Source organism: Trichomycterus rosablanca, chromosome 12 (genome assembly GCF_030014385.1).
Source record: "Trichomycterus rosablanca isolate fTriRos1 chromosome 12, fTriRos1.hap1, whole genome shotgun sequence".
In the NCBI taxonomy this organism is placed as follows: domain Eukaryota; kingdom Metazoa; phylum Chordata; class Actinopteri; order Siluriformes; family Trichomycteridae; genus Trichomycterus; species Trichomycterus rosablanca.
Genome location: NC_085999.1, coordinates 38,639,229 through 38,652,242, shown reverse-complemented (window position 1 = coordinate 38,652,242; position 13,014 = coordinate 38,639,229). Strand labels below are relative to the sequence as shown.

At 41.6% G+C, this 13,014-nt stretch overlaps 1 protein-coding gene across 1 annotated transcript; it reads right to left on the bottom strand.

The window, feature by feature from the left end:
- Positions 1 to 508: 508 nt before the first annotated feature.
- On the bottom strand, positions 509 to 3,707 carry LOC134323994 (inhibitor of growth protein 1-like). Its single transcript, XM_063005628.1, has 2 exons — positions 3,400 to 3,707; positions 509 to 1,772 (listed from the first exon to the last, which is right to left on the bottom strand). Exons 1-2 carry the CDS (start codon positions 3,542 to 3,544, stop codon positions 979 to 981), a joined length of 939 nt encoding a protein of 312 aa, XP_062861698.1. The 5' UTR covers positions 3,545 to 3,707; the 3' UTR covers positions 509 to 978.
- Between the last annotated feature and the right edge of the window lie 9,307 nt (positions 3,708 to 13,014).

Below are 13,014 nucleotides of genomic sequence, written 5' to 3'. Positions count from 1 at the left end.
ACTCGCTGTCCACTCTATTAGACACTCCTACCTAGTCGGTCCACCTTGTAGATGTAAAGTCAGAGACGATCGCTCATCTATTGCTGCTGTTTGAGTCGCTCGTCTTCTAGACTTTCATCGGCGGTCACAGGACGCTGCACACGGGGCGCTGTTGGCTGGATGTTTTTGGTTGGTGGACTATTCTCAATCCAGCAGTGACATGAGTCTGATCCACTCATACCAGCACAACACACACTAACACACCACCATCATGTCAGTGTCACTGCAGTGCTGAGAATCATCCAGCACCTAAATAATACCTGCTCTGTGGGGGTCCTGACCATTTAAGAACAGATGGACTACAGTCAGTAATTGTAGAACTACAAAGTGCTTCTATATGGTGAGTGGAGCTGATAAAATGGACAGTGAGTGTAGAAACAAGGAGGTGGTTTTAATGTTATGGCTGATCGGTGTATGTGCTGTATGTGTGTGTGTGTGTGTGTGTGAGATTCAACAAGAAGAGGCAAGATTACAGGGTGGAGATTTTATTCATACAAGATTTCAACTCAACATTGTCAAATATTTGTACAGATCAGTTTTAAATACGTTCACAGAACATTCTACGATTAATCCTACTGGCTATGTCTGAAGAAGGGAGGGGAACAGATTCCTCACGATTGCTGCAATTGCGGCCTCTTCTGGCTGGTTGAGAGACGGTGAATAATGGACATCACTGCGTGATCCCTGTGTGAACGCACCTCGTACAGGTGAAAAGAAGCGGCCGGCTACTGCTTATGTGTCAGTATACCCCTCCTCGGTCAGGGTTGGGGTCTGCAGCAGTGAAGTCATTGCAAATTAGATGCAGAAATAGGATAAAACAAAGAAAAAAAGAGGACTAGCATTATCGCTCACATTTACTTCTGCTCCATTGGACAGTAAATGAGCTGTACAGTGTTAATCCACCGTATTACTACAGCACATAAGACCCTCGGTCGGAGGCTACCTACTGTAGCCCCGCTCCTTTTTCGACCTCTCTAGGGTTTTGTCCATGGTTTTCTCGTTCTCTCCTCTGCACTTGGGACAGTACCACCTTCCCTTGGGCTTATGGTTCAGACCCACACAGGAGAAGTGAAACCACTCGATAGGGCATCTATCGTTATCACAGCATATCATTTCCCCATACGAGATCTGCTCGCAGAGACAGTAAGTCGGCTCGTCCGGATCGATGGCCGGCTCGACCGGAGACTCGTCGAGCTCCTGTTTGGTTTTCGACCCCTTTTTCTTTTTCTTCGACGACGTCGACGACGTCCTGGCCTTCTTCTCCCTCGGCGTCCCGGCGCTCGTGTCCTCGAGCTGCTCGGTGCTGTAGTTGGAGTTGTCTCTGTTCTCCGAGCCACTCTTCTGCCTCCGCGAGCGCTTCCCGCCGGACTTATCCGCCGACCCTGGCGTCTCCTCGCGCTTTCTGTCTGCGCTCGCTTTGCCCAGCGCTAGCAGCGGAGTGGACAGCGGGGTCAGGCTCCCCGGTGTAACGGCGGGAGAAGCCGTGCTGCACACGGACACCGGGCTCTCGGGCGAACTCTGACAGGCCTGGAGGAGCTCCACTTGCCACTCGAACTGCCGGGTGCGATTCTCCACCAGCTCCACCATCTGACTCGCGATCTGCAGCTTCTCATCTTCCAGCTCTTGGGTTTGGATCAGAGAGCGCTGAATGCAGTGGAGGAGGCGACGCCTCTGGACCGGGTCAGACTCCTGCTTGTGTTTTTCATAGGCATCGTTCAGCTCCTTCAGTATCTCTGCAAAATTAGTAATTAGACATAGTTTTGCATAACTGCTTCTAATTATGTATATACACACATTAGTTTCTCTGGATGACACTTGCAATCAAAATATAAAAGACATTTAAGCTTAAGAATTGGACCCTTTGTAGGAGTCGATTCCCAATTCTTGAATCGCAGATTCGACTCTTAAGAGTTTGACTCCGAGTCATAGTTCCCACTAGTGCTATTTTGGCACTTGGCTACGAGATGATTAAATGAATATGACTTATTTTAGTAATTTCTAGCAACCAGGACATTTTGGGAAATAAACAAAAGGTGTAAACGTGTTGTTAATGTCATCTAAGGTGTAAAATTACGCTATAAATGATAACTTTAGCTCGGTTGTTTAGCTTAGCTTCATTTCTTCGTCACTAACAGGCGGGCACTTGGATGAGATATGAACGTGTTCGCAAAATATGTCTTATTTATTAAGTTATTAGGTTTTAAAGTAAATACACACTTTCGTAACGAATAAAGGAAAGCCACTTTCGATAAATAAAAACGCAGCGTTGAGCTGCTACAGGCTGTATTTAGAAATAAATACTACCCTACTAGATAGTATGCAAGTATACAAGCGCCTCTTCTCGGTACGTTGTACTGTTGCATACTAGGTAGTACGGTAGTATCCTATTTAAGACGCAGTTATGGCTACTTTTGTAGGAGTCGATTCCCAACTCCTGTATCGCAGATCCGACTATAAGGGTTTGACTCCTTGGCTTGTTTGTTTGCTTAGAAATAAATACTAGCCTATTAAATAGTATGCAAATATACAAGCGCCACTCCTCGGTATGTTCGACTGTTGCATACTAGGTAGTACGGTAGTATGCTGTTTACGACCCAGTTATGGCTACTTTTGAAGGAGTCGATTCCCAATTCTTGAATCGCAGATTCGACTCTTAAGAGTTTGACTCCTTGTCGTAGTTCCTACGAAGGCTTGTTTCCTAGCTGAGCTAATTTGGCAATTGGCTACGAGATTAATGAATCTAAATACGAATATGACTTATTTTAGTAATTTACAGCAACTAGAAGTTGTAAACGTGTTGTCAATGTCATCTAAGGTTTAAATGTACACTATAAATGATAACTTTAGCTCGGTTGTTTAGCTTAGCTTGTTTATCTTCGTCACTAACAGGCGGGCACTTGGATGAGATATGAACGTGTTCGCAAAATTTGGCTTATTTATTAAGTTATTAGGTTTTAAAGTAAATACACACTTTCATAACGAATAAAGGAAAGCCAATTTCGATAAAATAAAACACGGCGTTGAGCTACTACAGACTGTATTTAGAAATAAATACTACCCTACTAGATAGTATGCAAGTATACAAGCGCCACTGCTCCGTATGTTCTTGTGTAGCATACTAGGTAGTATGGTAGTATGGTAGTATGCTGTTTAAGTCGCAGTTTGTGCTTCGTAAACAGTGTAAACTTAATTGTTATTAATGATATTGTACAACTACAGCTCAATGTACTACTGTTTATATATAAAAACCCGTCAAATGAACCTTATTAACTCTATTTTGCATAGTTTTAACCAAAGCCACAACTGCTCTTCCTTACTATTTGAATCAGACAAAAAAAATAAAGCATTTTAATACCCAACCTTGATATTTTCCGTCTGTTTCCCTCATTAATGAAACACATCTCTGCAGATCCAGTGGAAGGGACTCGACCAGATCCAGATATTCCTCCACGTAGTTTGTAATAACATGCAGAGACTCCCCGTTGGCAGCTAAGGGGTTCAGCATGCTTCTAATTTAGTCCCAATCGATGCATTTAATCCTTTTCCACTGTAATATAGGTTTTCTCCAAACCCCTGATATCAATCTGTGTACTAATTCCGCCGTCCTGCAGAAGAGAAAGTTGTACAATCCGTCTTCACAACGTGTTTATTATTAACTGCTGCGTCTGTTCCTACACAGGTCTGAATTCGATTCCCAAATGAATCGGATCTTTTAAACAACTCTTCTGAACTCGTCATTTATTTCGTTTCAATTCTTGGCAGTAAAACACCTTGCACAGGTTGCCAGTCGAACCATGTATTCACTTATACTTTATCTAGGGACAATTTAGAGCAGCCAATCCACCTTCTGCATGCAAATATTAGGAAAGCCACAAGAACATGGCGAGAACATACCAAACTCCTAACAAACAGACCAGACAGGCTCCACCAAGCCAGTCTAGGTATCAGCTAATTGAAAGCTTTCAAATACTTAATTCATTCATTTTTAATCCATTTATTTATTTATTAATTTTGCAATGTTGACATCAGGGTCTCACCAGAAACTGGCTTTGCAAAAGCTGAGATATAATATGAAACCAAACCTGCATAGTTAGGTGGCTGTAAATGAAATAAATGACTACATAAATGTTTTATTTAACATTCATTCCATAGGATTGGACTGAATTACACCAGTTGTTTTCCTTCATTATTTTGGGCCCAACTATACTCTTCTTCTTCTCCCTCGGCCTTTGTCCCGTTCGGTTGCGGGGTCGGCTCTCGGCGGATCATATGATATCTATAGGACAATTCAGTGTTTCCAATGAGCCTGGTGGCATGTTTTTGGACTGTGGGAGGAAACCAGAGCACCCGGAGGAAACCCACGCGGACACGGGGAGAACATGCAAACTCCGCACAGAAAGGACCCGGACCGCCTCACCTGTTGGGCCCAACTATACTGTGTCTACTAAAATATCAATTAAATGTATTACTGGATATTTTCTCCCATTGTATGTTATTAGTAGTGATACTTTTATTTAATTGCTGTATACACTTCAAAGTTTCTTAAATACAAAATATTTATTTACATGATAGTCTATTCATTTAGTTAGTTTTGCATAATGAAATGCATTTCTTTTTACATTACACCACTTATTATTTACCACTTTGCTAAGTTCATAAGCTGGTGACAGTCTGAAACTACAAAGGATGCTTTTATACTGTATTATCACTTCCATAGCTACTATACATGATATTATTCAGAATACTACTACAAAATAGTCATTATGCATTAATAAAGTTCATTCTTAACCACTAAAGTAAGTTCTTGTTTACAAAAAGGTATGTGCAGGTTCAGTAGCATGTAGTCATTTTAGAATGATTGGTCAATTAGATTTAAATCTATGAATCTAGGCACAAATGTTAGACCAAGTTTACTAGACGCTACTGAAACATACAGAAATTGGGTTCTGTGGTTTCTGTTTGGTGATCAATAAAGTATTATTTCATCAGATAAGACAGAAATACAGCTTTTTGGCAATAAACAATCAAGGCCACCAATTCCACAGGCTTTGGTGGAAGAATGGCTGAACCAATGGCAATACAAAAATGAAAGTAGTCCCAACTATTAAGTACATGTACATGAAACTGTGGACATTAAATCTGGCTACTAAATTGTGGAATTGTCGTTTTTAGCAGGACAATGATCCAAAAATGTTCAAATCCTTACAAAATACGCACCAAAGAATCAAGATCAGTCCAATTTCCTGACCCAAACCCTATTAAAAGACTATTATTAATAGTTAATAATGACTAAATATGGAGCTGACTTTTGTGGACTTTTCTTTGATTCTAGAATAGAGCACTTCTAAACTCTTCAGAAGGCAGTGAAGTGAATCAAAAGAATTGACTCACTTGAATCGATTCAATGCTGAGATCGTTTTACGCGTGGAAGGCAGCAGGTGGCGCTGGTTAACAAGGTAATAGATCCTTACATACACAGTAAAAGCAGGGGTGCACGATTCCATCCTGTAGGGCTCAGGGTCCTGTAAAAGTTTGGTGTTGGACCTGTGTGTCCCCCCCCACACACACACCCAATTAAAATAGCCCAATGTCTTGTTTAAAGGGTTTGAAAAACACCTCCGATCACTTTCTTCAAGGAGTTTCACATGTTCTTCCTGTGTTTGTGTGACTGTTGTTTCCTTCTTCCTCATGAAAGTGTGCAGAAAGTGAACTGGCTGCTTGAATCAGCCCCTAACTGTGAGTGTGTGGTGCCCACTATGCCCAGCGTTTACCAGATGCCACTGGAACTATCACTACAATAATTAGGGTTATGAAAATAGAAAGAAAGTGAAGGAAAGCCGGTACATTAAGTAACATTTACTACTGTATGTGTAGTGAAGATGAATGCTACATAAAAAGGTGCAAGATAAAAACAAGATTACAAGATTTATTTACATACTTACATACTTTAAACAAATCTGAAGGTTTTATTAAGGCTCAAGTAAGTTATTTCTGGGTTGTTGTGGGATCTGACTCAGTATTTGTTTACAATTCGTTCCAGGAGGCTGCAGTCCAGACACGTCTCCAATTGAAAAGAACTGAAAGGCAGTTTTTTACATATATAAAACAGGTTTTACTTGTTCTTATGAGTTAGTAAGTAACCCATTGGACAGAAGATCTTCTTGGATCTAGGATCCAATTTATAAATCCTTGATTATTGATATATTAAGACAAATGATGTAAAACATGCTTCCCTTTCAGACATCAGACCCTAACTGGAAGATTAATGGGAGGTCTGGAAGAGGCACCATTGGGACACGGCACATAATGTACTTTCTTATGGAAAAATATATACGCCGAAAACCACCATGCGAATTGCAGCACTGGTGCTTAGAGTTACGTGTTTGGCTGCATGTCCAATTTGTTTGAGCATTTTTATAATTTGGCACTTGTATTCTGGTCACGTTCATACACAGGACTTGAAGTTTTAGCCACCAATGTGCTGAGGGTGAACAAAATACTGGAAACACGGTTTGCTTCTAAAACAGCTTTAATATTTCTTGGACGGCATCATATTTACACAACAAAGCAAAACAATCGCTGGAAATAGAGACTCCCAGGGGGTAAGAAAGTGTAGCTTAGAAAAATCATTCGACCCTTAACCCACAATTGCTTGGAATGTATTCGGTCGCAGTTGTGAGTTGCTTTGGATAAAAGCATCTTCTAAATCAGGGGCTGCAACCCTTGGGTGGGTCAAAAAATGGATTGCAGAAAAAAAAAAAATAATAATAAATAAATAAAGGAATTTAACAGGCACTTAAAAAAATAACTTGTACACTAACGCCCTCTTGTGGAGGCTTTACTTTACACCTTGTAAACCACAGTGGGACCAGACTACCACCATTTTCATTAATAAAGTAAATGTAGTTTTGTGTTGTGTTTGAGTTTGATGCTTAGTTGTGTTGCCTGGGTCGTGGTAAAATGTGGGTCGCTTGAGATAAGCGTACATAAATAATGGACGGCTGTAATTCCTGCTTGCACACACGTCTGTACAGGGTTGCAAACTCACCTCGCAGTAGTATAGAACGTACAACAATACACATATACAGCGCCGAGATTCTAAACTCCACGGTTCGAAACCGGTCAGCTGGGCGCCATCTAGTGGGCGTAGTTGGCAGTGCCTGCAGCAGACACGTTTCTGCTAGGGCGGGATGACCAGACTATGTGGGCGTGGTGTTCAAATGCTGTGTAAGGACCCTGATTAGCAGATATAGAGGCGCTTGTGCTGAATGCATGGGTGAAAAAGGGTTCGGCTGAGGTCTGCACCAAGGCGGAGGAGGCGTGAGCAGCAATATACCCTCCTCACCTGCAATCAGGGATCCACCAGCAGCAGAAGACATATTGATTAATACACAGATAAGAACAAAAGCTTTGTGGAATTAAAGACGAGGTGAAATGTTTGTTTTTGTAGTGGAATTTAGTGCTTTAAAACACGGCTTAGCGTAGCTTTGTGCGCTGTAATGTTTGGTACCAAGTTTGTTTACTTCATTTAATCCTTGAGTTTATTTGTTCCAGGCACATAAATATAAATAACTGTTGAGTAATTCTGTCTGTGTTTAATCTCTGTATTTTGTGAGTATCAGCTTTTCTTCTTGAGACGCTGAAATGCACCGCTGTGCCACTGAGAAATAAAAGTGAGAGTAATATTAGTACACTCTCGCCCTGAGGCCCACGCTGTTTCTTACCGTGCCCCAAAACATACCACCCTTTATGCCCTCCAGTGTCAATGCACAATTCAGAGCCGGGAGTAAATGAGGTGAGTTTCCACATTACTGCCAGTAAGAGGACTGACGCTGAGGTGTGTACAGGCTGCGTAACTCTGTCGACAGTGTGAGAGTTCTTCAGCTGTGTGAAGAACCGACCTTTTTCTCGGGTAAAGGTGGGTGTCTGTTGCAACACGAGCTCCCCTTGCGTCAGCGAAGCGCCCTAAAATTAAAGTGATCTGTATAAACATCTTATGCAAGACACGTTTCGATGGCCAGGCTGTTCAGCGCTGCAGGTTTACTGATGTGAGGGTAGAAAGTACGTCTGTGTTTATCCGGGTGGCCACAATCCTTCTGGTTTTTCTGGTCCAGTGAATGAGATCACTGTTAATTAGATCTTTGTTCAACAGTGAATCTAGTAACACACACACTTAATCAAAATGTGTTTTGATCAAATGTAGGGCACCTATGTTTCATTTTTACGAGGTTTCTAAGTGGAAGATGAGCTGTATATGAGTAACAGGACTGACGGTAAGAGGACTGAGGGTTCTAATTTTAACCTAGAATTAGTACTGCATGAAATATAGCACAGTGGAGAACATGCTAAAGTACAAGAACACCAGGCACCGTCTAGTAATTCATCACAAAATGTAATCAAATAACAACTAAGAATAAATGTGGGTAACAGGAATGACCGTGGAGACGAATCTTCTCAGTCAGAGTTACAATATTATCAAACATACAGGGGAAAAAGGGAGAACCTACTAATGCTCTTCCTGTGACCTTCAGAAAATACAGATGATGAACATCTCTGTTCATAATGTGACTCGATTGATGAGAGTATTGAGGGTAAATGTGAGGGTAACAGGACTGAGTGACTAAAACATGGATTTTAACCACATTATTCTACATTTCTGATGGAAAATAAAGATTAAAAACATGGATGTGATCTGGAGTCACCGATCACTGCAGGATTAAAGAATTTCTGACAGATTTGACTCTATTATATTATATTTAATTGTAAAGTGTCATAAAGAGAGTGCAGACAAAAAAAATAAAAATTTTTATGAACGTTTGAAATCATATATCCTAGATTTGCGATGCCGTCTGCACAATGAGACGTGGAATAATGGAGTGCAGTGCGTAAATTTTTGATCTCCCTATTTAAACCCACCTTGTGCAGGCGAAAAGAAGCGGTCGGCCTAAAATAAGTAACTACAAACTTGGAAACACAATCCTAAGAAGATGAGTTTTTAAATGCTACTTATTTTAACTGTGTATTCTTTTTATTCTTGGTCTCATAATCTTTAAGTTTTCTTTTTTCCCCTTTCTTGTTGCTTTGATGTTTTGTGTTGTTTGTATTGTTATCTATATTTACTGTACTTTATTGTTGGTAAGTTGTTTTAATCATACTTGAATTGTACAGTGTCTTTGGGTGTCCTGAAAGGCGCTTTAAATGAAATTCTATTGTTTTTATTAGACTGGGAGGAAAAAATTGGGGGAAAATGCGAATAAAATGATCAGCAGGTGAAGGAACGTATAAACTAAATGTGATTTTAAGGGAAACGTGTGGGCATGCAGTTGTGCAGAAGATTTATTTGTATTACTTGTTTGTAAAATAAGCTAAAGCTTTATTTATTAGCCTTAAAACCAAACATGCACTTTGCTGTCCTGAACGGCTAGATTAAATTAAACTAAACTAAACTAAACTAAACTAAACTAAACTAAACTAAAGCTGAGCACCGTCTAGTGGGCATAATTGGCAATGCCTGGAGCAGACACGTTTCTGCTTGAGCGGGATGACCGGACTATGTGGATTGGTTCTTCAAACGTTGTGTAAGGACCCTGACTGGCAAATAGAGAGGCACCTGTGCAGAATGCATGGCGGGAAAAGGGTTCGGCTAAGGGCTGAGCGCGGGTCGGATGAGGTGTGAGCAGCAATATATCAACCTCGACTGCAATCAGGGATCCACCATATAACATACAGTGTATCACAAAAGTGAGTACACCCCTCACATTTCTGCAGATATTTAAGTATATCTTTTCATGGGACAACACTGACAAAATGACACTTTGACACAATGAAAAGTAGTCTGTGTGCAGCTTATATAACAGTGTAAATTTATTCTTCCCTCAAAATAACTCAATATACAGCCATTAATGTCTAAACCACCGGCAACAAAAGTGAGTACACCCCTAAGAGACTACACCCCTAAATGTCCAAATTGAGCACTGCTTGTCATTTTCCCTCCAAAATGTCATGTGATTTGTTAGTGTTACTAGGTCTCAGGTGTGCATAGGGAGCAGGTGTGTTCAATTTAGTAGTACAGCTCTCACACTCTCTCATACTGGTCACTGAAAGTTCCAACATGGCACCTCATGGCAAAGAACTCTCTGAGGATCTTAAAAGACGAATTGTTGCGCTACATGAAGATGGCCAAGGCTACAAGAAGATTGCCAACACCCTGAAACTGAGCTGCAGCACAGTGGCCAAGATCATCCAGCGTTTTAAAAGAGCAGGGTCCACTCAGAACAGACCTCGCGTTGGTCGTCCAAAGAAGCTGAGTGCACGTGCTCAGCGTCACATCCAACTGCTGTCTTTGAAAGATAGGCGCAGGAGTGCTGTCAGCATTGCTGCAGAGATTGAAAAGGTGGGGGGTCAGCCTGTCAGTGCTCAGACCATACGCCGCACACTACATCAAATTGGTCTGCATGGCTGTCACCCCAGAAGGAAGCCTCTTCTGAAGTCTCTACACAAGAAAGCCCGCAAACAGTTTGCTGAAGACATGTCAACAAAGGACATGGATTACTGGAACCATGTCCTATGGTCTGATGAGACCAAGATTAATTTGTTTGGTTCAGATGGTCTCAAGCATGTGTGGCGGCAATCAGGTGAGGAGTACAAAGATAAGTGTGTCATGCCTACAGTCAAGCATGGTGGTGGGAATGCCATGGTCTGGGGCTGCATGAGTGCAGCAGGTGTTGGGGAGTTACATTTCATTGAGGGACACATGAACTCCAATATGTACTGTGAAATACTGAGCAGAGCATGATCCCCTCCCTCCGTAAACTGGGTCGCAGGGCAGTGTTCCAGCATGATAATGACCCCAAACACACCTCTAAGACGACCACTGCTTTATTGAAGAGGCTGAGGGTAAAGGTGATGGACTGGCCAAGCATGTCTCCAGACCTAAACCCAATCGAACATCTTTGGGGCATCATCAAGCGGAAGGTGGAGGAGTGCAAAGTCTCGAATATCCGCCAGCTCCGTGATGTCGTCATGGAGGAGTGGAAAAGCATTCCAGTGGCAACCTGTGAAGCTCTGGTAAACTCCATGCCCAGGAGAGTTAAGGCAGTTCTAGGAAATAATGGTGGCCACACAAAATATTGACACTTCAGGAACTTTCACTAAGGGGTGTACTCACTTTTGTTGCCGGTGGTTTAGACATTAATGGCTGTATATTGAGTTATTTTGAGGGAAGAATAAATTTACACTGTTATATAAGCTGCACACAGACTACTTTTCATTGTGTCAAAGTGTCATTTTGTCAGTGTTGTCCCATGAAAAGATATACTTAAATATCTGCAGAAATGTGAGGGGTGTACTCACTTTTGTGATACACTGTATATGCACTATATAATATATATAAGCACTTTTCAGTAAACAAGGGTGATTTCCTGCAGTTTGTGCATATCCATCCGAGTGCTTCATTCATAAATATAGAGTTTACTATATCTTTTGTGCATATAAATATGAATTAATTGATTTTACTTGTGGTAAAAGTTAGATTTATCTCATATCATAGTGTATGATTAAGCCCGTGTCCAAATATAAATAATATAACTTTCTTCCCTTGGTCTATCTGTCCCTACCCTCTGTCTACCCTCTTTATCATTTAAATATATCTTTAGTTTAAATCGGGTGTGCCCAATACGTCGATCGCGATCTACCACTCGATCGCATCGCGCCTCATTCAAACAGGTCGACATGATCAACATGAAATGTGGCCACTGTTTCTTTAATTTGTGGTTCGTTACGAAAGCTACGCCTCAGCCCACCTAAAGCACCGCAAATCTAGAAAGTTTTCATTCATCAGTAGCCAGTTTGCGCCATTTTCGCATTTTTCCTTTTGTAACCTGCACTGTTTGTGCACAACCGAGCACAAAGAAACCAAAAACGCTTCGATTCGGGGAAGAGGCTGACGGAGAAATTTGAACCCTCAATCTGACGTTCATATGAAGTCGAGCGCCTCTGCTGGACAGTTTTGGAACCTGCTGGCTGAGGAAAAATATCCAAACATATAAAAATCTGCCACATATTTGACTGACAGCATTTTTGGATCGACCTACTTGTGTGAATCGGCCTTTTCCATCATAAAAATAATGAGTCTAAGTATCTCTCCACACTGATGAACTCTTGGAAGCTGCTTGAGAATTAGCATCAGCAGCTCCTGTCCAGATACATGAACTGACCGACACCGTTCAGAGTAAATCATCAGAATAAGGTCAGTGTGATATTTCACTCGCTCACCCTGTAATGCTGATTATCGATATAGGCAACCTATAGAGGCCAGCCTTAAACAGTAGATCACGATGATCCGTCGACTGAAATAATAGATCTCACGCCATGAACGTGTGGACATTCCTGGTCTAAATAATATCACTGTGTTCACACCTTTACTTAAGCTCCAGTCTGCCGCCGTAACATTCTCTCAGACTCTTCTCGGACAGGTCAGCGGTCCAAACGCGCTCCGTCCCCCCTGAGCGTTATGCTTTCTAGTGCGTGCTATAATCTAGGGAGCTGAAAATGTCAGAGTCGTTTGATGGCTCGGCCTGTAAGTGCGTCAGTACGGGCTGAGTAAGTGCTGATGCTGATGTAACGACCCGATGATCTATCGGCCGCTTATTCACCTGAGCGCTCAACGTACGGGTTATCAAGTTCGACGTGATTAAACAAGCGCACGCGCCCCGACTGGTTATAAAAGTACAGTATATACGGTGGGAGAGAACTTTAGGGAATGATTCTGTACAGAATTAAATATACACCATTTTTACCTATGATAAGTTCACACTACACAACCCGAGAAGAGGGTGTCCACCTCCTTGTTTCTACACTCACTGTCCATTTCATCAGCTCCACTTACCATATAGAAGCACTTTGTAGTTCTACAATTACTGACAGTAGTCCATCTGTTTCTCTACATACTGTACTTTTTAGCCCTCTTTCACCCTG

What these genes read in the sequence shown, in the direction of transcription:
- LOC134323994 (XM_063005628.1), bottom strand. Translation starts at nt 3,544, where the DNA reads ATGCTGAACCCCTTAGCTGCCAACGGGGAGTCTCTGCATGTTATTACA. An exon ending in AACAGACGGAAAATATCAAG is followed by an intron (nt 1,773 to 3,399) that starts GTTGGGTATTAA and finishes CTAATTTTGCAG; the next exon opens with AGATACTGAAGGAGCTGAAC.